At 40.8% G+C, this 27,305-nt stretch overlaps 1 protein-coding gene across 2 annotated transcripts in view; it reads right to left on the bottom strand.

Moving 5' to 3' along the window:
• The window catches only part of BTBD3 (BTB domain containing 3), a 55,863-nt gene that overhangs the window by 13,688 nt on the left and 14,870 nt on the right, over positions 1–27,305 (bottom strand). The window contains exons 1-5 of one of the 2 annotated variants that reach the window (XM_063125335.1): positions 24,535–24,576; positions 24,301–24,426; positions 7,366–7,648; positions 6,776–6,866; positions 6,057–6,175 (exon numbers count right to left, since the gene is read on the bottom strand). In XM_063125335.1, the coding sequence (XP_062981405.1) occupies positions 6,057–6,175; positions 6,776–6,866; positions 7,366–7,648; positions 24,301–24,418 (611 nt within the window). In that variant the 5' untranslated portion in view covers positions 24,419–24,426; positions 24,535–24,576. Of the gene's footprint in view, positions 1–6,056; positions 6,176–6,775; positions 6,867–7,365; positions 7,649–24,300; positions 24,427–24,534; positions 24,577–27,305 lie in introns of those variants that run through there. The other variant, XM_063125336.1, reaches the window with a different exon arrangement.

Raw genomic sequence — 27,305 nt, 5'->3', positions numbered from 1 at the left:
TGGCATTGATAGACTGTGTATGGCTAGTTCTGGTCCCCTCTAGTGAATGCTGTTGTGAATCTGATGTATTTCCCCCCCCCCCCGAGAAGAAGAAAGAGTGTTTAACACACAGAAGATAAGCTAATAAATAAACTGCCAAGAAAGGGAGCTGGACTTAAAGATTTATGCCCTGTCCAGAAGTGTCCTATGTCTAACATTAAAAGGAGAATTAGGAAGGAGTGGAAAAGATTAAATACACAAAAAAAGAAACCAAGTAACCATAATCTCTCCAACCTGGAAAATCCAGTCCCTGAAGGAGAACAGGAGGACGAAGATACAGACCCAGTTTTCTTAGATACAGTGCCAAAAAAAGAAAAAAACATGGCTGAAGGGGGGAAAGCAATTGGCAGTCAGCCACCTTCTTTAGTGGAAATTAAAGCGGCAATTGCAGAAAACAACACTGTTATTTTCAAAAAAAATGGATCAGCAAATGGATGTTTTTAGACAACAAATGCGTGTCCTGACTGATAAGACAACTGAGAACTCAAAAAATATCAAAAATTTGGAGACAAAAGCTGATTTGAACCAGAAGAAGCAAGAGGCTTTTGAAAAATCAACAAATATTAAATTTAAAGATTATGAATTAAGACTGATAGCCTTGGAGGATCAATCTCGTCGATCATCGATTCGAATAAAACAGCTAAAGAAAACACAAGGAGAAGATCTAAGAGAAATCATCCTGAATTGGTTCAAAGAGCTGATGCCTGACCTACCAATAGATGGATCGGAGTTAGATCGAGTTCACCGTGTGGGGGGGGCAAAACTACAAAGGGACTAGAGACATTTTGGTGAAATTTGGTAATTTTTACAAAAAAGAGCAAATTATGAAAGAATTGAGATCTATGGCCCAGTTGCAGTACAAAGGCAAAGCAGTGCAAATTTATAATGATCTCTCTCAACATACACTAAATTGGAGACGTAGTATTAAACCAATAACTGAAACACTAATGAAGAACAAAATCACTTATTTGTGGGGTTATCCTGTTTTTCTAAGATTTACATATGGGAGGGGGGAACACAGAGTAACCTCACTGGATCAAGGTAAAGAGTTACTGAAGAGGCTGGGTCTGTATGGGGAAGCAAATGGGACTGGAGTGGATGGGGGGGGAATGAGGCTGGGACATCTGGGGTGTAATAGAACTGTTAATCATATTTTGAGATAATTGCAGATAGAAATGCTAAACATAGAAACTTTGCCGGCCAGGCGCAGCACTGCCTCCCCCCCTCCCTTTAAAGTAGATGGCTGGAGTATTAGACTCACGGGGATGTGGGGGGGGATCAGAGTGGGGGGGTGGGGAGGGGGGGAAGGTAGGAGGGAAGGGATTGGGGTAAGGGGGTGGGGGTTTGTTGTGTGGAGTTTGTGTTTTTATGTAAGTAAATTTGAGTTGCAGAGCACAAGGGATCGGAAGAGACTTCAAAAGGGTGAATATGGATAAAAAGATAAAAGTATCAACACTCAATGTTAAAGGTTTGGGGGCAGTCGTGAAAAGGAGGAGAATAGAACAAATGTTTAATAAAGAAGGATCGGATATTATAATGGTCCAAGAAACACACCAAGGCTCCGAGAATTCGAATATGATAAAATTAAAATGGTTAGCTTATTATGAAAAGTCATTAGGGACATCAAAAAAAAATGGAGTGGCCACTTTGATCTCAAAAAAAGTGGGTTTATATTAGAAGAAACAAAAAAGGATGATAATGGCAGATATCTTATGTTAAAAGGTAAAATTGAAGGAAAGGTATATACGCTAATTAATGTGTATGCCCCAAATGAGAGACATAGAGAGTTTTTTATAAAGTTATTTAAAGAAATAGAAGAATTCAAGGAGGGGTATGTTATATTAGCTGGGGATTTTAATATGGCTATGGATAATAGATGGGACAGGTCAAATCCCACTAATGTTGAAAAGAGGAATAATATAACTATATTGAATAAACTAGTAAAAGAAAATGATTATTCAGATTCGTGGCATTTACCCAATGGGATTAAGCCTAGATTCTCATATTTTTCCCCAGTTCATCATACATACTCCAGGATAGATTATATATTTGTCTCAAAAGATTTTGCAACGAAGATTTGTAAAATGGAAATGGGGGTAATAAAAGTAACTGATCATGCCTTGTTAAGTTTAGAATTTACAGTCAAGAAGAATTATAAAGAGGTATATAGATGGAAGTTGAATACAAAAATATTGAAATATAATAAAGTGGTAGAGAAAATTCAGAAGGAATTGTCGGAGTCATGGGAAATTAATGAAAAGGGAGGAACAGCTGGGTCAGTCGTTTGGGACACCATGAAGGCTGTAGTAAGAGGAATTTGTATTAGAGAGACATGTAGCTTAAAAAGACAACAACGTGTAGAGCAGGAAAAGTTAGAGATAGAAATTAGAAATCTGGAGGAAGAATATTGGCGAGGTAAAAATAAATATAAATTAGTAGAAATACAAGCTAAGAAGAAACAATTAGAAAATTTAAATATAGAGGAGGTTCAAAAGAATTTAATTTACATGAAAAGGGAATATTTCGAAAACAGTAATAAGAATTCTAGGTTGCTTGCCAGACTCACACAAAAAGAAAAAGGGAGGAATGGGATAGAAGCATTGAAGGATAATCGAGGGAATTATTGTCACATAATGAAAGATAAAATAAAAATTTTCAGGAATTTTATCAGGAACTATATAAGGGTAAAGAAACTCAACAAGAAAAGGTGGAGGAGTATATTGGAAGGTTTATAAAGAATGGAATAAAACCAGAATATAAAGAGCTAATGGAGAAGGTAATAACTCAAAGAGAAGTTGAAGATGTCATTGATAATTTAAAAGTTGGTAAATCACCGGGAGCAGATGGTTTAGGACCAGAATATTATAAGGTCTTCAAAGATTTTTTAGTTCCAAAGTTACTGAAACTTTATAATAGGATATTATTAGGAGAGAAGATACCTGAATCATGGGAACACTCATTGATAATTCTAATTCCAAAACCAGATAAAGACCTGACTAGTCCTGATTCTTACAGACCTATCTCGTTAATAAATCAGGATGCCAAAATTTTCTAATCTATTATGGCTAAACGGTTAAATAAATTTATATCAGAATACATAGGAGAAGATCAATGTGGGTTTGTGGCAGGAAGGCAGATGCATAATCTAGTGGGAAGAGTTTTAAATGTAATAAATGTAATAAAAAAATCAAATATCAAGGCAGGAATTATGGCATTGGATATTTTTAAGGCCTTTGATTGTGTGAGCTGGCAGGCATTAAAGATTATTGTAGATAAATTGGGATTTGGAAATAACTTTAAAAACATAATAGAACAGTTATATTCCCAAAATACAGCTGTAGTGGTGGTAAATGATGGACTCACTGAAAAGATACGACTAGCCAGAGGAACAAGACAAGGATGTCCGCTCTTGCCGGTCCTGTTTGTAATGGTTATGGAAGTATTGGCGAAGGCACTAAGGGAGGATGAAGAGTTAGAAGAAATTGGAGAGGTAAGGGAAATAAAGTTAAACATGTTTGCGGATGATACTTTATTGACCATTAAGAACCCAATAAGAAAAATAGAAAGAATTAAATATCAGTTGAGGGAATTTGAAGAAATTACAGGGTTAAGAATAAATTGGTCTAAATCAGAGATGATGTTGTTTAATTATACTAAGAAGGAAGAAAAGGAATGGGAACATAAGGGAACATAAGGGAATAGAAATGAGAGTTAAGGAGGAGATTAAATATTTGGGAATTAAAATTACAAAAAATTTAGAGAATCTTGAAAAGGAGAATTTAACGAGGTTAAAGAAAGAGGTATTAAGAGAAATTGGAGAAATATAAAAGATTAAATTTATCTTGGTTTGGAAGAATAGCCTTAATAAAAATGAAGATATTAGCTAAAATTAATTTTGTGTTTAGGATGTTACCAATAAAAATATCAGAAACTGAGATAAAAAGTTGGCAAAATATTATTAATAAATATTGTAATGGAGAAAAGAGAGCAAGAGTGAATAAAAATAATTGGTATCTAAGCCAAAAAAAGGGTGGATTGGGTCTCCCAAATATAAAATTATACTACATAGCAAATAGATTAAGACATATTGTAGAAGCAATTATAGGAGTAGGAGATTTATATTGGATGGAAGAAAAAACTATAAGTAACGTAGAGATGAGCTTGGACAATGTCTTTTTTAAAGATGGAGGGAGAAAGTGGGTTGGAAGTATAGATAATCCACTCCTGAGGACTCAATGGGAAATTTGGAGTAAATTTAAAGGGAAGCTGCTTCCGAGCAACTCTCCCTTAGCACCGATAATAATGTTAAAGAATTTCCCAGAGGATCTGAAGGGTAGATTATGTAAAATATTAAAAGAGAAAAGCAAAATGAAACTAAAGGATTGGTTAAGAGATATAAAAACAAGAGAGGATATGGAAAAATTGTTAAAGGAAAAAAAATTATCTTGGTTAGAATATGGGCAATTAGAACAATGGAATAAAAAGTGGATTAAAGATAATAGAGTTTGTAGAAAGATGACGAAGTTTGAAGAGTTAATAGTAAATAAGGAAAAAGGTAAAGGAGGTAGTATAGTTTTAAAAGGGTTAATGAGTGAAATATATAAAATATTGTTAGAAAAGGAGTTTAGAGAGAACTCAGAGAAAATGGTATGGGAGTCAGATTTGAAGGTACAAATAGGGCGACAGAGATGGGAGGGACTATGGAAACAAAGAGTGTTGAGAAGTTTATCAGTGAGAATAAAGGAGAACTATTTTAAAATTTTATGGAGGTGGTACCTAACCCCGATTAGATTGAATAAGATAAATGATCAGCATTCAGCAAATTTTTGGAGAGGTTGTGGGGAAAAAGGAACGTATTTACATATGTGGTGGCAATGCAAATATGTACAAAGATTATGGAAGATGGTGTTTTCAGAAATTGAAGAAATAGTGGGAATGAAAATAGAACAAACACCAAAGATTGCATTGCTGTCACTATTTGAAGATATAAAGTGTGGAAAAGAAACTATAGAGCTGATATCGAGTTTGCTGGTTGCAGCACGATTGATGGTAGCTAGGAACTGGAAGATTCAAGGGGAATATTCTATTGAAGAATGGTACAAAGAAGTATGGGATATAGCCATTAATGATAAACTGACATGTAATATTAAGTGGAGAAAAGGCGTAACTAAAATAAATGAGTTTGAAGGAATCTGGAAACAGTTCCTAATATTTGTGTTTACTAAGGGAAGTGGGAAACCGCCAGCAGAAGAAACGATCAGATTTTGGACTCAGGAATAGATCCCGAGGTGGGGGGTGCACTTTTATGTTAAGAATGATTATGTTGTAGTATGATAATGTATAGGTAATACTTATTCAACATATATGTACTCAACATTTATTCAATATGTATGTAGCAGTTGTTTGATGTTTCTTTTATTATTATTATTATTACTATTGTAATGTTGTATGTTCATATAGTGTAGAAAACAAATAAAAATTAAAAAAAAAGGAATAGCAAAGAATCATGTATTTGCAAAAAGGGCTAGCACAAGCTAAGAAGAAGCCAACAGCTTGGAATCTTTCCTTTTCACAATGCTTTCAAGCTCCTCCTTATTCTATTCTATTCTATTCTATTCTATTCTTTGCATACTATTAATAAACAGTTTATCCAAAGTTGACAGCTGACTAAATTAGCTTTAGTATCAAGAGATGGCAGGCAGCGGCTGGTGAGAGAAATAGAACATGCAGATTAAAATGGTAGTATCCAATGTTAGTCATATGTAGAGTAGACCCATTGAATGAGACTTAAGTTAGTCATGACTAAATTAAGCCCCTTTCATTCCAATGGGTCTACTTTACGTGGGACTAACATTGGATACTCCACAAAGTTTTTAATAATACGCACCATCTTTCTTAGCAATGACTGAGCTTCTACATCTGTTTCGTGACCTGTTATAATGCCCAACTTTTTCCCTCTGACATTACTGCAGCAGATACAAACAAATTCACTTCCAGCAATGAAGAAGGATTCTTACTTCAGCATAGCGAGGAAAGCAGCAGGTTCCACATCTGGTATACGGATTTCATCTTTGTCCTCAGCAAGCTCTCCATAAAACATTGCATGGAATACAGAACTTCCAACTGCTAAGACGTACTGTTCAAAAAGGTAAATATTATTTCATGCTTCATAACAAAATCCATGGCCAGCAGAAAAACTAGAGTCTCTGTAAACATTAAAAATGAGGCCATGAAGGCAACAAATAGAAATGAGAGAGCATGGCATGACTTCACTTTTCACTCAACAATTTTTACAGGAAAGCTTGCCAAGGGAATTGTGGAGTTTTCCTTTTGCTCTTAGAAAAACCTTCAGAACTCTTGGGTATACTGCTATCTTAATACAGTGCTGTTTACACTGAGAACCAATGTGCTGTCAAATGTCATACAGGGAGGCCTGGGTTCAAATCCCCATTGACTTTGGGCAAGTTACTTCCCCAGTCTATTTCAAAGGGTCATTAGAAAAAGGATAACATCAATAAAACAATATTTGGGGTGGGGAAATAAACATCTATCACAGTAACAAAATATTTAACGAAAAGGGAAACTGCTAAAGAATTTCCCTGGGCAAAAATGCTGAAAAGCTGCTATAATTTTGTCAGTTCCAGAGTTCAAACCTCCCACACTACATTACAATGTTAACAGTAGACGTTTCCCTTGCTTTTCCCATGTCAGAGCTGGTAATGCAGCTGTTGCTTACTTTGTGTCCTGGTAATCGCTGGGTCCCACCTGGTGGCCCAACCACAAAATGAACATCTGCCATCAAGTCATTGTTGAACATCACTGCATTTCTATAAATAGAGGCAATGTGTTAATTTTGTTTAGCATCGGATTCCCATGCAATTCAACTCAAGCCTGTATTGTTTCTATAGCAGGCAAGGCAACAAAAGCCCAGAATACGTTTTGAATGACTTCGTGATCATTACGTATACTAAGGGGTGTGTGAATGTGTTTAAATGCAACGTTACAAGAAGAACTTGAGGAGAACTTTTGTAAAAGTTTTTTAAAAAAACCAACCCACTAAATTGTGAGAGCGAATATGAAGACCGAGAATGTGCTTTCATCACCGCAAATAGTTAAGAGGTTGAAACAAGACAGCTTGCATGCGAATACATCTTTTTATTACCAGAAGACAACAACGGCACAGTTGGAAAGAAGAAACATTTCCCTGTCTTTTCAACACTAACGAATGAGAAAAGAGACTCTGCTAAAGCAGGGGAAATATTTCACGACAAATGGCTCCGGCACTTAAAGAAAACACAATGAAGGAACCATCCACAACTTCCTTACCTTTCTCGGATGGTAGGGTACAGCCCTTGCCAGTTGGGAGCTGGAATAATATTGTTGTTATTGATATTTTGCTGGTGGTACTGCTGGACGGCAGTCGCGTTACTGTTAGCTGGCTTCTTTCGGGGGAAAATATCAGCAGCCATCTTCTTCTTCTTTTTAGTCTTCAAGGTAATGATTTCATAGCAAACTGGAGGTAACTTGCTGCCACTGCTGCTGCTGCTACTGCTGCTGCTGCTACTGTTTACCTTCTTAGAGCTTTTCTTGGACCTGTTCTTAACTGTCTCTGGAAGCATCAAGAAGAATGTGAGACATTTCATGTTCTTTCCCTTGTCATCTACCATGAGTATCCTCGTCTGTGTAATCAGACAGCCTAACTAGATAAACAGAGAGAGCAGAAGGTACTAAACTGAGAGCAGCAAAGCTGAGATTGTGCTTCTTTTCCAGCAAGGCAAGGTGACCTTTTCCAGTGTGCAGGATAAGATATTAGCTTTAAGTTTGATCCAGTACTTGATCAGTTAAACTCCTCCCCATCATGACTCCTAGCTTCATTTGCTTCCGAGAGCCTTTTCCCAAACGTCTGCAAACTGAGCCACCTGAAATTGCTATGCTGTGGCAAAGCAAGTCGGATAGCAAGATGTGCTGCCTGTTCGTCAGCTGGCTCAAGTTGTGTGTTGAATGGATCTGAGCGCAGGAGGTGTGAGAGCCCTGCAGATGGAGTCAGACAAGCAGCGTTCTAAGCCAATAGCTGAAGTCACTAATAACGATTGGGCTGGCAGCACAGTGACACCTATTGAAGATGTGTATAGCTCTAATATTAAAGAGCCAGCAGTTGCACTCTCATTTAATGACTGGCTTAAAGAGTAAGAGAACCCCCTTGCACAAAGTGAACTGATGCAAATGCGTGTGTTTTATGCAGGTCCTTGACTAATAAATTCCCCTTGATGCCATGCCAATTTTCACACAAGGAAATCCATTTCAGAGACCACAAGAAAGTAAGAATGAAGAACAGGATTTTATTTGCAAACGTTTGCAAGCAGGATTTGAAGCAAGTGAACAGTACTGTTCCTCCCCCACCATCCACCCTGTAAAGTCTTTTCCATTATAATAGAAATAGTTAAATCAGATGGATTTAGTATCCAAATTAAAACAGATTAACTTTCAGTATAAAATGGACTGATACAGTTTTAGCGGTCCCTCTCCAGTGCCGTTTATATTCTAGAGCTTAATGAATAGAGATGAGGTCACCACATTAGCTTTTAACTCACTATGTTTCCTGCTAACATAACAGTCCTTGATAGACATCCCGAATGACTAAACAAAAGCTAATTAAGCCAAATTATGCTAGAGATGATTGCATAGCATCATGGCAAAAACTTCAACATGCGCACACCCAATACAAATAAACCAAATTGTACACATTTAAATTGTGTGTTGAGAGAGAGAAAAACATCTTTCATCTGAAAGGGTCTGAACTAAAATAATTATAGTTTTATGATATGTCAACAAGCTGCTTAATGCATCCCACCAACTGGATGGATGGCAAGTACAGAATCTGACGTTACCTATCTCTTGGCTGGCATAAAGGAACAGCTCCTCTCGTGTTCCAGGGTTGGGATCTGCTTCTGCTTCATGCATTAGTGCACAAGAGGCTTTTTTCAGGCAGAGAGAGAGAGTAGGGTGCAGAGGAAGGGCTATCCGAAGCTTCTTGCACTATACCCAACAGGTTAGAGCAGGATTGGGCAGATTTTAGGCTTGCAAGATCGACTTCGTTTTTATTTTTATTTTTTATTAGAAGCCGGAGCCGGGTGCAATATAATTGCTCAGAGAGCAGATATACACTTCAAATTAAGGAAAGGGGTACCTCTGAGCATGTTAGCTCAGGAACTGATTTCTGCTCCCTCTAGCTCTCTCTCTCTTTTCCCCCATTAATTTCTTTGTTTCAGCGGCCTAAGAAATGTATTAATGTACCTTCTGCTCTATCCTGGGCTAGACCATTTCTGTCTCCCACACAACGCTGTCCCAACAAATTGCTGAAATAAGGATTCACTGGGAAATACAATGCCAACCAGGTTCCCCACTGGCTCTGACCAATGACCTTTTCATAGGATGCTGTCAGGATCAGACAATTGGTTTCACAAAAAAGTCACAATCCCATATCCATTGGCTAGAAAGATGCTAGTAATAAAACACCTAACTGCCTTTAAAATTAAAGTGGTTTCTCTCTCTGCCCCCGCAACTTAGAGGTTGCCAGTTTACTTGTTTGTTAAACCAAGGTTTAACATAGGTTTAATGAGTCAAATATATACAATATTACTTGAGAAGGGATCGATGGATAGTGTGGGGAAAATGGTTTGGGAGACAGATTTGAAGATACAGATAGGACAGCAGAGTTGGGAAAGACTTTGGAGACAAAGAGTGTTGAGAAATATGTCAGTGAGAATAAAGGAGAATTATTATAAAATTATTTGGAGGTGGTACCTAACCCCGGTTAGATTAAAAAAGATAAATAAACCTGAGCATATTTGTAAATAGATTTGTAAACAGGTTAATGATAGCAGAAGGAGCCTGATGCTAGAATAATTATTGGGATGTGGTAGTTACTCCATAACAGAAACAGGGTTAGGATAATAATATAATTCTTGAAACAAACCATGAGAGTTTCACAAACGGTGCACATGTTTAGCCACATTCCTTTCAACAGATTATAGTGGGTAAATATGACAAGATTTACACGTTCAGAGAGAACCACTATGAGTATTCAAGTTTATTTATTTATTTATTTATAATATTTATATACCGCTTCTCATTGAAAAAATTTCGGAGCGGTGTACAAGGTAAAATGAAAATAAAAACAGAATAAAACAGTTAAAACAAAATTTAAAAAGAAGCAAAATAACAACAACACAGAAATCCAAGGCTGCATGTTAAAGAAAGGCTTCTTGGAATAAAGATGTTTTCAGGAGGCGCCGAAAGGAGTACAAGGTTGGAGCCTGTCTGACCTCCAGAGGCAGGGAATTCCACAGGAGGGGCGCCACCACGCTGAAGGCTCTTCCCCTGGTGGATTCCAATCGGAGGATGGATCTAGGTGGAACCACCAGGAGCAGGCCCTCGGATGACCTCCGTGACCAGGCAGGTTGGTAAGGGAAAAGGCGCTCTCTCGGGTATCCTGGTCCCAAGTTGTTTAGGGCTTCGTACACAAGTACAAGAACCTTAAACCTGGCCCGGTAGTGAATAGGCAGCCAGTGCAGTTCCCTCAGCAGAGGAGTTACATGCTGGAAAGGGGCAGCTCCAGACAACAGCCGAGCTGCAGCATTCTGCACTAGCTCCAGCTTCCGGAGCAGCTTCAAGGGCAGCCCCACATAGAGCGCATTGCAGTAATCTAATCTTGAGGTTACCAATGCCTGTACCACCGTGGTCAAGCTATCCCTGTCCAGGAGAGGCCGTAGTTGGTGAACCAACCGAAGATGGTAAAAGGCACTCCGAGCCGTGGCGGCTACTTGAGCCTCCAACGACAGAAATGGGTCTAAGAGTACCCCCAAACTACGAACCTGTTCTTTCAGAGGCAGAGCAACCCCATCCAGAACAGGCAATGAGCCTGTCTCCCGGACTCGGGAACCACTCACCCACAGGGCTTCCGTCTTGCCAGGATTTAGTCTCAGTTTATTGGCCCTCATCCAGCCCATTACTGAGTCTAGGCACTGGTCCAGGACTTGCACAGCCTCACCTGATTCAGTTGCCACAAGGAGATAGAGCTGCGTGTCATCAGCGTATTGATGGCATTTAGCTCCAAATCCCCTAATGACCGCTCCCAACGGCTTCATATAGATGTTAAATAACATTGGGGACAAGATGGTGCCCTGCGGCACTCCATAGCTCAATTGCCATGAGGCCGAGGACTGGTCACCCAATGCTACTCTCTGAAAACGACCCCGTAAGTAGGACCGGAACCACTGTAAAACAGTGCGTCCGATGCCCATCCCACAGAGTCGATCCAGGAGGATACCATGGTCAATGGTATCAAAAGCCGCCGAGAGATCGAGCAGGATTAACAGGGTTGCATTCCCCCTGTCCCTCTCTCGATAAAGGTCATCCATCAGGGCGACCAAGGCTGATTCAGTCCCGTAACCAGATCGGAACCCATACTGGAATGGATCTAGATAATCAGTATCCTCCAAGAGTGCCTGCAGTTGCTCCGCCACAACCCTCTCAAGTACCTTCCCTAAAAAAGGAGTGTTAGCAACTGGGCGGTAGTTGCCTAATACCGTCGGGTCCAGGGTGGGCTTCTTCAGGAGTGGTCGCACTACTGCCTCCTTAAGGACAGCAGGGACCACCCCTTCCCGGAGAGAAGCATTTATCACCCCCTGGACCCACCCAGTCAGACCCCCTCGGCTTGCTTTTATAAGCCAGGAGGGATAGGGATCGAGAGAGCAAGTGGTCGGCCGCACCGCTGCAAGCACCTTGTCTACATCAACAGGCCGCAATAACTGGAACTGATCCCACAAAATTGGGCAGATGGTGGCATCGGACACCTCAACTGGAGCTGCACTAAAAATAACGTCAAGCTCGCTGCGGAGAGAAGCGATCTTGTCCTCAAAGTGTGATGCAAAAAGGTCACAGCGGGTCCTTGACGGAGCCAGGGCCCCATTTGCTGGGGAGGATGTTAGCAGCCCCCGGACCACCCGGAAGAGCTCCGCTGGATGGCTACTCGAGGATGCAATAGAGGCAGCAAAATAAGCCTTCTTTGCTGCCCGCACTGCCACGCAATAGGCACGATTATGCGCTCTACAGCGTGCTCAGTCATCTTCGCTTCGAGTCTTGCTCCATTTGCACTCCAGCCGACGTCCAGCCTGTTTCATTGACCGCAACTGCTTAGTATACCAAGGAGCAGAGCGGGCTCTACAGGACCGGAGAGGGCACTCAGGTGCGATCAAGTCGATAGCCCTCCGCATCTCACCATTCCACAGTGAGGCTAGGGCCTCAGCTGGATCACCAGCTCTCTCCACTGGAAAATCCCCAAGAGCATTCAGAAATCCATTGGATTCCATCAGTCACCGGGGGCGGACCATCCGAATGGGTCCCTCACCCTTGCAGGAGGGTAGTAACGCCGTGAGTTCAAATCTCACCAAGAAATGGTCTGACCACGACAATGGGGTTACTTGGACCCCCCAATCTTCAGACTACTCATCTCACAGCTTGGAGCAAAAACCAAATCAAGGGTATGCCCTGCTTTATGTGTTGGGCCAATGACAAACTGAGACAGCCCAATGGTTGTCATGGAGGCCGTAAAGTCCCGAGCCGGAGCCCCAGAGACAGCCTCAGCATGAAAGTTGAAGTCGCCCAGAACCACCGTCCTGGGTTCCTCCAACACCACACTCGAGACTGCCTCCACCAGCTCAGTCAGGGAGGATGCCGGGCAGCAGGGTGGGCGGTATACCAGCAGCATCCCCAATCTGTCTCTCTGGCCCAACACCAGGTGCAAACCTTCAAGGCCTGCTCCAAGATGGAGTGGTTTCCTGGTGATAGAGATGGAAGATCTATGAATCACGGCGACCCCCCCCCACCCCGTCCCTCCAATCTATGTTGGTGCTGCACTGAGTACCCAGATGGGCAGAGCTGAGTCAGGTCAACCCCACCCAGCTCACCCACCCAAGTCTCAGTAATGCACGCCAGGTCAGCCCTCTCATCCAGGATTAAATCATGAATAAGAGAGGTCTTATTGCGGACCGACCTGGCATTAAAGAGTAGCACCACAAGGAAGGAGGGCTCAGTGGATGAGCTACCAGATACATGAGAACTAGAGGAGGAGGAGGGTAGAAGGGGAACAGTGTGAAGACACCTGAAACCCGTTCTACGCTGATGTTGCAACCCCTTCCTCCTGCCACATCTCCTTCTGCCCCAAATCACTGGAATAGTGGCTCCCCCTCCAGGTGTCCCTGCATCACGGCTTCCCAAAAACATCTTTACCTACACCACCTATGCACTCACTTACCATTCAAACCCACACTCAGTCATACAAACAACACAGTCACATTTCTCACTTGTGGTAACCAGCCACTGGTCACAGACGGACATCAGGCTACTACCAACTAAGCGATAAAGTGCTTTCCCCCGCCCCCACAACCTCCCTCTCTTAGTAACTGCTAATTCTACTACTACCTGATGTGTGGCCACACTCCTCCCTCTCTCACACAGGTGAGCCTCCTGCTTCAAGTACCACAGCCTCTCACGTTGGGCAGATGAAGCAGCTATAATTGGTGAAGCCCCCAACCTCTGCCTCAGGGTGGGGAGGACACAGGAAGTAATTATATCATTTCCCATGAGATCCCTGCTCTCACTCAGGGAAACTCTTCTCACACAACTGAGGTAATGGTTCAAAGAAGCAGCGAGTTGACAGCCCAGGGAAGAGAGAGAAAAAGAGAATCACCCTCACCCTCATGGCATCCCGAAGGGGCAAACCAAAGGGGCGCACCCCCTTTAGTGTCCCCCCCCTTCGGGGACGGCCTGACCGGGGCAGCCCGCCGCCTCGTGGCAGGGCAGTTCTTATGGTCTTCAAGCCTCAAGGTCTCAACAGGCTTGGAGACAGTTGAGGCAGAAGCATATCAAGCTCACATAGGCCTGGTTCAGACAAACCACTAAACCATGCTGCTTTACCACAAAATGGTTACGGAAATGCATTAAGGTTAATGTATTTCCTTAACCATTTTGTGGTTAAGCAGCATGGTTTAGCGTGTTGTCTGAACCAGGCCATATAGTATTACAGATACCAACAGCCTAGTTTAAAGGCTATCCGTTGTCTCAGAAGCAGTATTGCCTATTATAATTAGTCTGACTGATGCATCATTGGAACATCCTCTGCAGCTGGCCTACAAGATGCCACACAAGACAAGGGGAGAGAGATCCTTTCTCTGAGCAGCGCAAGGGACCACGTATAGACAGTTACAACTGCTACTGCGCGAAGGACAAGCTCTGACCTTGCACCAGAGATAGGATACCTACATATAGTCTCATGCACTCCAGATGTGGAGCACAGCTGCAAAGTCAGGATGGCTACAAAATTGGGCACAGCCATACATGCAAGATCCATTAAATCAAGTGGTCCAGTGCATGGGTGCATCAGTACAGGATAGCAACTTAGGAAAGAATTACCCATTACAGAAGCCACCGGGTTGCCATCAAAACATTACCTCTGAGCCTTGGTGTCTTCTCTCTCCCCATAATTTCTAATGAAATGTACTGCAGGGTGCAATGTCATCATGCTGTAAGTTACCCTTCTTGTGCACCACATCACTGGGTGCCAGAGAGATGATGGCACATCACACAGTAAGTTTCAGTAAAAGAGGGGAGAATCCAGATGTGGGGACGCCATTTTCAGCGGGAGCCCTGCAGCTTCCATAATGGCTAGTTGTTCCACCCATAACACCATAATCATATAGTTGTGTATAATTACAGCAGAGTATGAATTCCAGACATAAAAGGAAGTGGTATCACTAGCTTGACAAGTTGGACCTATCCCATTAGCTGAAATTGCATGATAAAAAGTTATTTCCAGATATTGAATCTTGACCTACTAGTTCCATGGTGGACAAATGGCATCAGAAAGCTATGCAGATTAGTAATAAAATAACCTCACCTGCTCACCAAACTTGATGCTAAACAACCTTTACTCAACACTGCATTGCTGCTTCTGGCAATGCTAGCGCAATGGTACTTATCCATAATGTTATAGTGCTGTGTGATACTATGAGAATTCACATCAACCTCCCTGCTGGCGCAAGAACACATACTAAATGTGCCTTGCTCTTGCAATTTTATCCAGAATGTGTTGCAGTCCTATTATGAAAGAGCGCACAACATGAAAGTCACATTAAAAAGAAAGAGCTATGTTTTGTGGCGCCCTGTTTAGCACTCCCTACGTGTGTCTGCAGGTGAATGGGGACTTAAATGAACTTCATTCTAAATCTGGAGAGGGTGTGTGTGTGTTAATTTCAAAGAAATAATATGATCTGCCTTATTACAACTCAAGGCATCTGCTACTAGCCAGTAGCCTCGATGAGTGGAAGCCATGGTTTTGGATGGCCAACAGGCTCAGAGAGAATGGACATCTGAGAAAAACAACAGCGGTGAACACAGCCGAACGGCTTCTAGCTGTAGTTCCACCCACAGGAACCATGAACCACATTTATGACAGCAGCTTTAATAGATTTTATTAGCACACAAACAAGTGAGATGTGTCAGTGGGTAGTCTTTTCAACCCAGAAATATGTAATAATGTTCTATTTAATTTACGTCCTGCTTTGGTAGCCTCAAATCAAGTTTCTTGAACTGACTAATGAAATATTAACAAAATGTATCTTTAATGTGACTGTGTCATATAAAACTGTGAATGAAGTATAGCAGTTCCCCCATAGAGGGCCCTTCATTTTTCCCTTCTGAGCTGAAACTTAATCCAAACAAGACAGAGATGTTCCTAGTCAAAGCCAAAAAATCAGGGTTCAGCCTGTGCTGGATGGGAAGACTCAGGTTTGTTGTCTAGGATTCTCCTGGATCCAGGTTTGACTCTGGATGTTCGGGTGGCAACCATGGCCAGGAGTTGACTTATTTATTTATTATTTATTTATTATGTATTTATTTATTACATTTTTATACCGCCCAATAGCCGAAGCTCTCTGGGCGGTTCACAAAAATTAAAACCATAATAAAACAACCAACAGGTTGTTGCACCTCACAAGGGCTGGAAAGAATGAGTTCGGCCACAGCATGAAGAACTTCATCAGGAGGGCTTTAAACTGATTCTTACGGGGGTGGGAGACGTAAATTTTGAGGCAACAATGGATGAAGGCCAATGCACCACAGTACAGAGAACAGCTCCAACAGTGTCCCAAAATAGTATCTGCAACAAGGTAGGAACAAAGCCAGACTATAAAACACATGGTCTTCGATGTCTATATACTAATGCCCAGAGCATGGGAAACAAACAGAATGAACTTGAACTCTTATTACATGAAGGCAAATACGACTTGATAGGTATAACTGAAACTTGGTGGGATGACTCCCATGACTGGAATATAGCAATTGAAGGATATAACTTGTTCAAAAAGAACAGAAGAAATAGAAAGGGAGGTGGAGTTGCACTATATGTTAAAAATACCTATCCCTGCACAGAAATACAGGCGGATGAGATTGGGAGCCCCGTCGAGAGCGTCTGGATTAAAATAAATGGGGCTAGGAATAAAAAGAATATGATAATCTGAGTCTACTACTGACCACCCAATCAAGGAGAAGACGAGGATGAAACTTTTGAGAAACAAATTGCCAGTGTTTCAAGGAAGTGTGATGTAGTAGTGATGGGGGACTTCAATTACCCTGATATCTGTTGGGAGACCATTACTGCCAAAAGCGGCCCTTCCAAGAAATTCCTGACATGTATGGGTGATAACTTTCTCCTACAGAAAGTGGTGGAAGGAACTAGAGAATCGGCAATCCTTGACTTGTTATTGACCAATAGGGATGACTTAGTGGATAAAGTGGCACTTATGGGAACTCTGGGGGAAAGTGACCACGTCATACTTGAATTCTTGATTATGAAGGAGACAAAAGTTGAGCGTAGCCATACACGTACTCTGGATTTTAGGAAAGCTGATTTTAAAAAACTCAGAACTATAATAAGTAAGGTCCTGTGGCAAGGGAGCCTAATGAGAAAAGGAGTGCAGGATGGGTGGGAGTATTTAAAAAATGAAATTTTAAAGGCACAGTTACAAACAATTCCAAAAGGAGAAAAGATAGAAGACAACAGAGGAAACCAATGTGGCTCCACAAAAAGCTTAGAGATGACCTGAAAACAAAAAGGGATACATATAGGAAGTGGAAGGAAGGCCAGGCTACAAAAGAAGAGTACAGACAAGTGGCGCAGAAGTGCCGAAATGGCGTCAGGAAGGCTAAAGCTCAGAATGAGCTGAGATTAGCGAGGGATGCTAAAAGCAATAAAAAGGCTTTCTTCAGATATGTGAGTAGTAAAAGACAGAGGAAAGAAATGGTGGTTCAACTGCTTAATGAGGATGGCAAATTGATAACAGACGACAAACAAAAGGCTGAAGTGCTCAATTCCTACTTTGCCTCGGTCTTCTCCCAAAAGTGGGTCTATGCCACCCTGGAAAAAGTGAAGCAGAAGTTGAGGGGGCAGGATTGCAGTTTGAGATTGATAAACAAATGGTCAAAGAACACTTAATTTCCTTGAATGAGTTCAAATCTCCAGGGCCCGATGAACTGCATCCAAGAGTAATGAAGGAGCTAGCGGAAGAACTCTCAGAACCTTTGTCTATTATCTTTGCAAAATCATGGAAGACGGGTGAGGTGCCGGATGACTGGAGGAGGGCTAACGTTGTCCCTATCTTCAAAAAGGGCAAAAAGGAGGAACCTGGGAACTACAGACCAGTCAGTCTGACATCCATCCCTGGGAAAATTCTGGAGCAGATTATATAGAAGTCAATCTGTAAACACCTTGAAATCAATGCAGTGATTACTAGAAGCCAACATGGATTTGTCAGGAACAAATCCTGTCAGACTAATTTGATCTCATTTTTTGATAGGATAACCTCCCTTGTGGACTGTGGGAATGCTGTGGATGGCATATATCTTGACTTCAGCAAAGCTTTTGACAAAGTACCACATGACATTCTGATTAACAAACTAGCTAAAAGTGGGCTAGATGGATCCACAGTTGGCTACAGAATCGGACTCAAAGAGTACTTATCAATAGAACCTTCTCAAACTGGGGAGAGGCAACGAGTTGGGTGCCGCAGGGCTCAGTCCAGGGCCCAGTGCTTTTCAACATTTTTATTAATGATTTGGACGAGGAGGTGCAGGGAACGCTGATCAAATTTGCAGATGACACAAAATTGGGTGGGATAGCTAATACCCTGGAAGACAGAAACAAACTTCAAAGTGATCTTGATAGGCTGGAGTGCTGGGCTGAAAACAACAGAATGAAATTTAATAGGGATAAATGCGAAGTTCTACATTTAGGGAATAGAAACCAAAGGCACAGTTACAAGATGGGGGACACTTGGCTCAGCAATACTACAAACGAGAAAGATCTTGGAATTGTTGCAGATCACAAGCTGAATATGAGCCAACAGTGTGATATGGCTGCAAGAAAGGCAAATGCTATTTTGGGCTGCATTAATAGAAGTATAGCTTCCAAATCACGTGAGGTACTGGTTCCTCTCTATTTGGCCCTGGTTAGGCCTCATCTAGAGTATTGCGTCCAGTTCTGGGCTCCACAATTCAAGAAGGACGCAGACAAGCTGGAGCGTGTTCAGAAGAGGGCAACCAGGATGATCAGAGGTCTAGAAACAAAGCCCTATGAAGAGAGACTGAAAGAACTGGGCATGTTTAGCCTGGAGAAGAGAAGAGAAGATTGAGGGGAGACCTGATAGCACTCTTCAAATACTTAAAAGGTTGTCACACAGAGGAGGGCCAGGATTTCTTCTCGATCCTTCCAGAGTGCAGGACACGGAATAACGGGCTCAAGTTAAAGGAAGCCAGATTCCGGCTGGACATCAGGAAAAACTTCCTGACTGTTAGAGCAGTGCGACGGTGGAATCAGCTACCTAGGGAGGTTGTGGGCTCTCCCACACTAGAGGCATTCAAGAGGCAGCTGGACAACCATCTGTCAGGGATGCTTTAGGGTGGATTCCTGCATTGAGCAGGGGGTTGGACTCGATGGCCTTGTAGGCCCCTTCCAACTCTGCTATTCTATGATTCTATGAAAAACATAAATACAAAATACAATATAAAAAGCACAACCAGGATAAAACTACGCAGCAAAACTGATATAAGATTAAAATACAGAGTTAGAACTGTAAAATTTAAATTTAAGTTAAAATTAAGTGTTAAAATACTGAGAAAAAAAAAAGGTCTTCAGCTGGTGACGAAAGGAGTAGTGTAGGCGCCAGGCGGACCTCTCTGGGGAGCTCATTCCACAGCCGGGGTGCCACAGCGGAGAAAGCCCTCCTCCTAGTAGCCACCTGCCTCACTTCCTTTGGCAGGGGCTCACAGAGAAGGGTCTCTGTAGATCATCTTAAGGTCCGTGCAGGTACATATGGGTGGAGGCATTCCTTCAAATAACCTGGCCCCAAACCGTTTAGGGCTTTGAATGTCAATGCCAGCACTTTGAATCAGGCCCGGACCTGGACTGGCAGCCAATGAAGTTGTAAAAGGACTGGCGTAATGTGATCTCGCCGGCCAGTCCCTGTTAGTAAATGGGCTGCCCCTTTTTGTACCAGCTGAAGTTTCTGGACTGTTTTCAAAGGCAGCCCCACGTATAACGCATTGCAGTAATTCAAACGAGAGGTTATCAGAGCATGGATAACTGTAGCTAGGCTATCTCTGTCCAGATAAGGGCGCAGTTGGTATATCAGCCTAAGCTGATAAAAGGTGCTCTTTGCCACTGAGTTCACCTGTGCCTCAAGTGACAGTTCTGGATCCAAGAGCACCCACAAACTATGGACCCGATCCTTCAGGGAGAGTGCAACCCTGTCCAGGACAGGGCAAACCTTGCCCAGACTTGGTCCAGTTTAGGCTGGTGCACCAGCTACACCCATTTCTATGGAAGGCAGATCAAGGCATTGTAACACATGCCCTAGTTATATTTTGACTGGACTACTGTGATGTGTACAATGTTGGGCTGTTTTTGAAAAGTGTCAAAAACTTCAGCTAGTTCTTTAAAAAAATGTGGCAAACAGGCTGTTGATTGGAATTGGCTGGGTATCAAGGACTGCACTGTTTAGGCAACTGTACTGGCTCTATCTGGGTCCAGACCCAATCTGAAGTGGTGGTTTTGACCTTTCAAGCCTCACCTGGTTTAGGACCAGGATATCAGAAATACCATCTCTCCCTGTATAAACCTTGCCTGTACATTAAAATCATCCACAGAGGCCCTTTTGTTGGTTTCAACAAAAATGTTTGGAACAAGGGAAAGGGCTTTTAGTGCTGCTGCATCAAAACTTTGGAATTCCCTGGCTATGAAGGTTTGTTTTACTCCTTTCTTCTTGGCCTTCTGCCAGAACATTAAGAACTTCCTGTTCAGTATTTTATTATCTTTGTTGTTAGCCGCCTTGAATTGCACATGGAAAGGCAGAATACAAGTTTTAAATATCTGTATATATACATACATGTATACATACTGCCAAAGAATTAGATCAATGGTACTTCTAGCCCAGCAATAATGTGGGGTGGGAAATTGCCCACTACTGTATTTTTCTATAGAACAGTTTCCACTATTTAGACACCTACTTTTCATACTTCGTTTAATCTAAGTATTGAAAGTATAAAATTAGTCATAATAAATGAACATACAATACATGTCTAATTGGACAACTGGAATGGATATACTAATCAAATCTAAAATAAAGCTTTTTTTTCAGGTGACTATCTCTAGAAAACACATATTTATGTGCACATTTCTTCAGCCATGCTAAAATTAGTATGTTAGTTTCAGTACATTTATTTCCTCCCCCGCCCCCCATTTAAGATCTAAATAAAGGGAAGTACTGTTATGATTTTAAATATTTAGAAGTACTCCAATAAAAATATTTTTAAGTAAAGCTTTGTACATGTTAAAATATTACATTAAAACCAAACTAAGTGCACTTAATTAATTTTTATCCTTTTCAAATATTTCAGTTCAATTACTTTTGGTTATCAGGAAAACTTTTCAGGTATCATGTGAAATTAACATGACATGCTTTTTTTAAAAAGTTTACTAAATGCAAGTCAAATAAATGTGTAACATCAGATTTTTACTAAGTGGGAATTTTTCCATTTTGGTGTTGTTGTTTTTCTGAAAAAACATACATCACCATGGTCCAGGATTAGCAATTATGACTGGCAGCAAGTCTCCAGGTTTACTTGATAGTGATCCCATTTTTGCAATCTTTCCCGTTTTAACAACCTAGGGAATCTTGTCCATAACCACAGAGTAACATTAAATAAGCCACTTGTATGTGGTGGGATGTGATGCCCTCTATTCAGCCTTACCTCCTCTTCGTTCATCACTGTTCTATACTGATTTGATTCCTGTTCTGTTTTCTTTCTTTTGTTTATGTTCATGCCTCTCCTAGCAACTGTCTGTGCCTCCTCCTTTAGATCCACGTTACGCTTGGAGAACTAAAGTGCCACAAAGATGGAACCGTCAAAACTGAAATTGCTTATAGACTAATTAGCCGATAGCCATTTTGTTCCACCAGACAGCTCTAAATGGAATGGAATAACATTTTAAGTTTCGCTGCTATGCTGTATAATTCTACCAGTATGGCAATACTTATTTTTCCACTGAGCATTTGACAAAATTGCCATAATAATAATAATAATAATAGCTAGGCATAATTTGATTCTTGATAATACAATTAAATGGAAAACACCCACAATTAATTTCAGAAACAAATATAGGGATGTTCAGGTTTAGCTCTATATAACTCTATACTTTTACTTTAGGACCACAGACACCTGAAATAAGCAATAGTCATCTGCTTCATTTAGACTGCAATCCTATACACACTTGCCTATGAGTTAGTCTCATTGAACTCAACAGGACTTGCTTCTGAGAAGTCATAAGAGATAAGAATAATTACCATTTTCCAAGTTACACAGCTTAACCTTACACTGAAGTCAACTGAAGTTACTATACTCAGCAAATGTATTCACTTCCATAGACTTTATTAAGGCAATGCTGACAATGAAAACACTGAACACATTCAATAATTACCTCATATACTGGATTGGAAATCAAACTCTAAATGGAAACACTAAGTATTGATTATGTTATCAGTATGAGCCATAATTCTGAAACTCAGATCACAGCAATTTATCAACAAATACAATGATGGCTCACACTCTTGGCAGCTTTAAAGACCTCCAAAATGTAAACTGAGAGCCAATGTGGTATAGGGGATAGAGCACTGATGTCAGAGTGGGGAGGCCTGGTTTCAAACATACACTCTGTTGAGAAACTCGCTGGGTGAGTTTGGGCTAGTCATTAATCTCATCTAACCTACCTGACAGGGTTGTTGTGATGACTAAATGCGGGGGGGGGGGAGTAGAGAACCATGTTTATCTCTTTGAGTGCTTTGGGAAGCAGCAGGACAAAACATACATCTATAAATTAGTACAGTGCCTGAGCATAATATAGAGTCACATGCATTATTCGTATGACTATTGGAAGCAAAACTCCACTGCCTTTTTAAATTGAATACTCGAATGCAATAGTCTAATCTAGCTGATGGAATGAAAAAGGGGTGCATAATTACTAGGAAGTATATATATATATATATTGTGGGACTTAACGGCAAGCAGATATATTTAGGGAAAGCCTGGAGCTATAAGCTTTAATCAATTCATGGGCATGACTGACTAGAGCTTTGACTTCAGACTAAAATTTGCTCCCTGATTAATTAATGGGGCTGAAAACTGTCACTTGGCAACCATTTCCTCAGGCTACAGCAGAGGGAGAGATGGGAAGTAGGGCTAGTCTATCTGCTCTGCTGAAAGACCAGCTCCATCTGGCTCCTCCTCTTTTTGAACTGTTTCCATTCCAGTTGTTCATTAGAAGAAGTACAATGTAATTTTTAAGAATTGGTGCCTATTTGTTTTCCTCTTTCCTCCTCATCCCATTTTCCTTTTGTGTTGTGTCTTTCAGATTGTAAACCTGGGGGCAAGGCCTGCCTTGTTTTAATTATCTTATTTAAACTGCTTTGGGAGCCCTTTTTTTTGGGGGGGGGGAGATGAACAGCAGGATAAAAATGCTTTAAATAAATAATAAACAAACAACCAAAGTCTATGGAACTTATCAGTCATGAAGAAGCTTCTCCAGATACACTGACTACTACACCAGATTTAGTTATCCTTCTATATGGATAGGGGAATCCCAAAGGTTTTCATCCAGTAATGGCCAAAGGCTGCTAAAGCAGTACATTCCTAACTGAAATCCATGTCACAGCTTTCAAATAGGGATCTTCTTCCAATACTGAGACCTTAAACATTTATTTTTGAAGCTATTTTAGTATGTTACTAATATAATAGGGAATATTCCCTATTCTCTGATGAAGAAATTTAAATATGTTGGTTCTTTGAGCAATGGCCCATAACTTCCTAGTTAATAAACAAAAGCTATTTTACATTTAAAAGAAACTGTCTGTTTCCTTTGGGATCCTCAAAAGATACTGAACAGCTTTGATTCAGTCTAAAGGCCTATCAGATAGGCCCTATGTAATCCAGCATCCTGTGTCACACAGGCATCAGCCAAACACTCTTGGGAGAGCCACAAACAGGACATGAGGGCAACAATTCTCTCCTACTCTGGTTCCCCAGCAAAGTTGAGATCCAGCATTACATAAAATTTAAGTACATTTTATCAGTAAGTTTATAGCCCTAATTTCTACTTGGAAGACTTATATGGACGGCATGTAAAAAACTAACAAAAATAATCAAGGCTGGGGTACGTTGATGACAGAAAGTAAAGCTCACCTTGACATTCATGGGAACATCCCAAACTAACTCATTTATGTAGAAATTGGAAACACAGAACCAGGAGAAGATAACCAGATACAGTGCTGAGCCAGATGTAAAGAAGACAACCCTGCAATACTTTTAAAGTCATTTCTCTACAACTGGACCCATTGATTTCTGTGATAAATCATCACTATTCCCAATAGTTAAAAGGCAAGGTAAAAGAGACAGCAATGTCTGAATATGTGGACAGTGTTAAATTCTCTAAGTGTCTTTTGTGAACAAAGAGATAAAATATTGGCCTAATTCATTGTTACGTTACATTTGAATCTTACCAGGTTCCACAGAACTAGCTTTAAAATGGCATAAGCAATGCAAATGTGCCAGTTGGACTACTTTGACATGCAGGTGAAAGCCTTTGCATCATATTACCTTTATAATTTGAGGAAATTAGCAAGATTCCAATTTGCATAAATCTTCTCCATTTTGTGGATGTTTTGTTCTGACTCAGTGCTTCAAAGGCACGATGAATATCAAGCAGAATTTTCATTTGAAATACTGTATTTGTAAAATATAGACCTAATAGTGAATGGTTTTAATATTTTACTCACATTTTGCCTATTAATACATTTATGATCCAATATTCATATTGAAAATTTTGCCTACCTCCTTGCACTTCAGAAGTGTGAACTCCATATACATGGTTTAGCAAATGTGCTTGGTTTTCTCAAAACATGCTTCCAAATGTATGGATTCCCACACCCACTTCCCAGTAACAGACAAGAAATTCTAGAAGGGAACTGAGAAACAGACCACTTATAAATACAATCATATAATGGTGACAAATTGTGGGTTAATTAACCCGTGATTTGTCACCGCTTGTGCTGGGCACGTTCTGTAGCTATTTTGAATATTCAAATCGGGAGTTGCTACATAATTTTTAACATTTATATCCCACTTTTCCTCCAAGGAGGCCAAGGTGGCATCCACGATCCTCCTCCTCGCACCAAGCAGCAGATAACACCAAGCAGCATATAACACTTTGAAAGCAGTTTGAAAACAGTATGTGCAAAGTGTCATGGGCCCCAACAGTTGTTAATAATAACAATAATAATAATAACAACAATAACAATAATATATTTATTTATTTCTTACCCGCCTATCCCTTTGGATCGAGGCGGGGAACATTAGTACAGGAATCAACTGCTATAAAGCAGTAATGTAGATCCTGCACTTCTCTCAATTTCATCTTCACAACAACTCTTATGAGGTAGGTTAGGCTAGGAATCAGTGACTGGCCCAAAGTCACCCAGTGAACTTCATGGTTGAGAGAGAACTAAAACCCAGATCTCTCAAGTCCCAGTCGAACATTCTATCCACTACACTACACATGACCTAAGAACCCAGACACTACAGATTTATCATGGGTTGAGCAACCCACACTCAACCTAGAATTAGTTGTTAGGTTAACTGTGGACTGTTTAACCCATAGGGACTGTTCACATGTAATGGCAGCAAATCTTGAGTTATTTAAAACTTGAGTGCATTCAGTAGCCTTTTTGAATATTCAACACGATATCCAAACCCAGAAACTATAGGTTAATTAACTTAAAGTGCCCAGGTTTGGACATTAAATAGCAACTCCTGATAGGCCAGATGGGGGTGTGTGTGTGTGTGAATATTTAAAAAGGCTGTGGAACTTGCCTGGAACACACCAATTAACCCATGATTTGCCACCATTATGTGTGAACTGGTTTGTAAGTTAACTGTGAGCTGTTTAATTTATAATGTCCAGTTTGGGACATTACGTAACTGTGGGCTGTTTAACTTATAGTGTCCAGTTTGGGACATTACGTAACTGTGGGCTGTTTAACTTATAGTGTCCAGTTTTGGACATTACATAACTGTGGGCTGTTTAACTTATAGTGTCCAGTTTGGGACATTATGTAGCAACCCCCAATCAGCCTGAATGGGGGTTGAATATCCAAACAGGCTGTGGAATGCGCTCTGCATGTGCAGCAGCAAATCCTGGGTTAATTAACAGCCCCTTAATGATAGGTAGAAACCTAGCTGTGCAGGTCTCTTACAGCTCATGAGAAAGTATCTTAGCTGGTGGGTATGGGAGGAGATCCTGAAATCCTCTCAAGGGATCGTGTTTTTGTCAAGTAGAACTTTTATGCATTTTTTTTAAAAAAAACCCCACTATTGTTTAGGTTTACCTGACAGTAGTCTTAAAGGTGCTAGAAAACTCTTTTCTTTTGCCTTTGCAGTAATGTGGCCATCCCTCTAGAATTTCTCCTATACTATAACTTTTTAGAGTTATTTCAACTTGAATATCGATACTCAAAAGGCAAAAAAAATCTATTAACCACATTTGTGAAATATGTACACTGCAGTCTTAAAAGGTGGCTATGAAATTCATTTAGTAAAAGTAAATCTATATAAATAAAAATGTAAATGTTCGTTTGTTCCTAATCTAAAATCTCCGAAAGTTCTTCACCAATTGCTTTGAAATTTTGACACAATGTTGCATTCGAATACGCGCGTGCTTTTATGTAACTATATTATAGACTAGCTGTACGCGTTGCTGTGGCTCAGTCTGGTTAAATTGAAAAGAAAGAAAAGACAAAGCGGATGTTTCTAATATGTTTAATTTCACAATGCTTGTGGATATACAATATTTTTAGTTGTTCCATTGTCTGTGTAGATATAGAGATTGTCTGGTTTGCCGACTCTAGAACACGCAACATATAATTGTCCATGTGAGAAGCAATCTGTGTCTAGATCTAAACCGCACAATTCTAAAGGTTGGCCCTGAGCTTTGTTGATGGTGATTGCAAACGCCAATCGAATTGGGAATTGCAATCTCTTAAATTGAAATGGCATATCTGTTGGAATCATAGGAATGCGGGAAATGAGGACATCTTCACCTTTGAAAGGTCCTGTCAAGATTGTTGCTTCTATGACCTATAAGAGCAAATAGGAGAGAACATGCAAATAGGAGAGGAGGCAGAGGCAGTGGATTGGCCTACTGTTTGGTTTTTAAAAAAGGATGTTTTTACGGTGAGGAGGTTAGTGGAAACTCCTGGCAGTTACCTTTCTTCAGAACGTGTAACTGTCACAGGTGTGACATCTATATTCACTCAGCCAATTGTGAGAGAACATCCAAATAGGAGAGGAGGCAGAGGCAGTGGATTGGCCTACTGGTTGGCGATGTCACAATGACCTATAAGAGCAAATAGGAGAGTACATGCAAATAGGAGAGGAGGCAGAGGCAGTGGATTGGCCTACTGTTTGGTTTAAAAAAAAAGATGTTTTTACGGTGAGGTTAGTGGAAACTCCTGGCAGTTACCTTTCTTCAGAATGTGTAACTGTCACAGGTGTGACATCTATATTCACTCAGCCAATTGTGAGAGAACATGCAAATAGGAGAGGAG

This window comes from Elgaria multicarinata, chromosome 4 (assembly GCF_023053635.1).
Source record: "Elgaria multicarinata webbii isolate HBS135686 ecotype San Diego chromosome 4, rElgMul1.1.pri, whole genome shotgun sequence".
NCBI classification, from domain to species: Eukaryota; Metazoa; Chordata; class Lepidosauria; order Squamata; family Anguidae; genus Elgaria; species Elgaria multicarinata.
The sequence above is the reverse complement of the archived record's forward strand: the minus strand, read 5'-3'. Positions and strand labels throughout refer to the sequence as shown.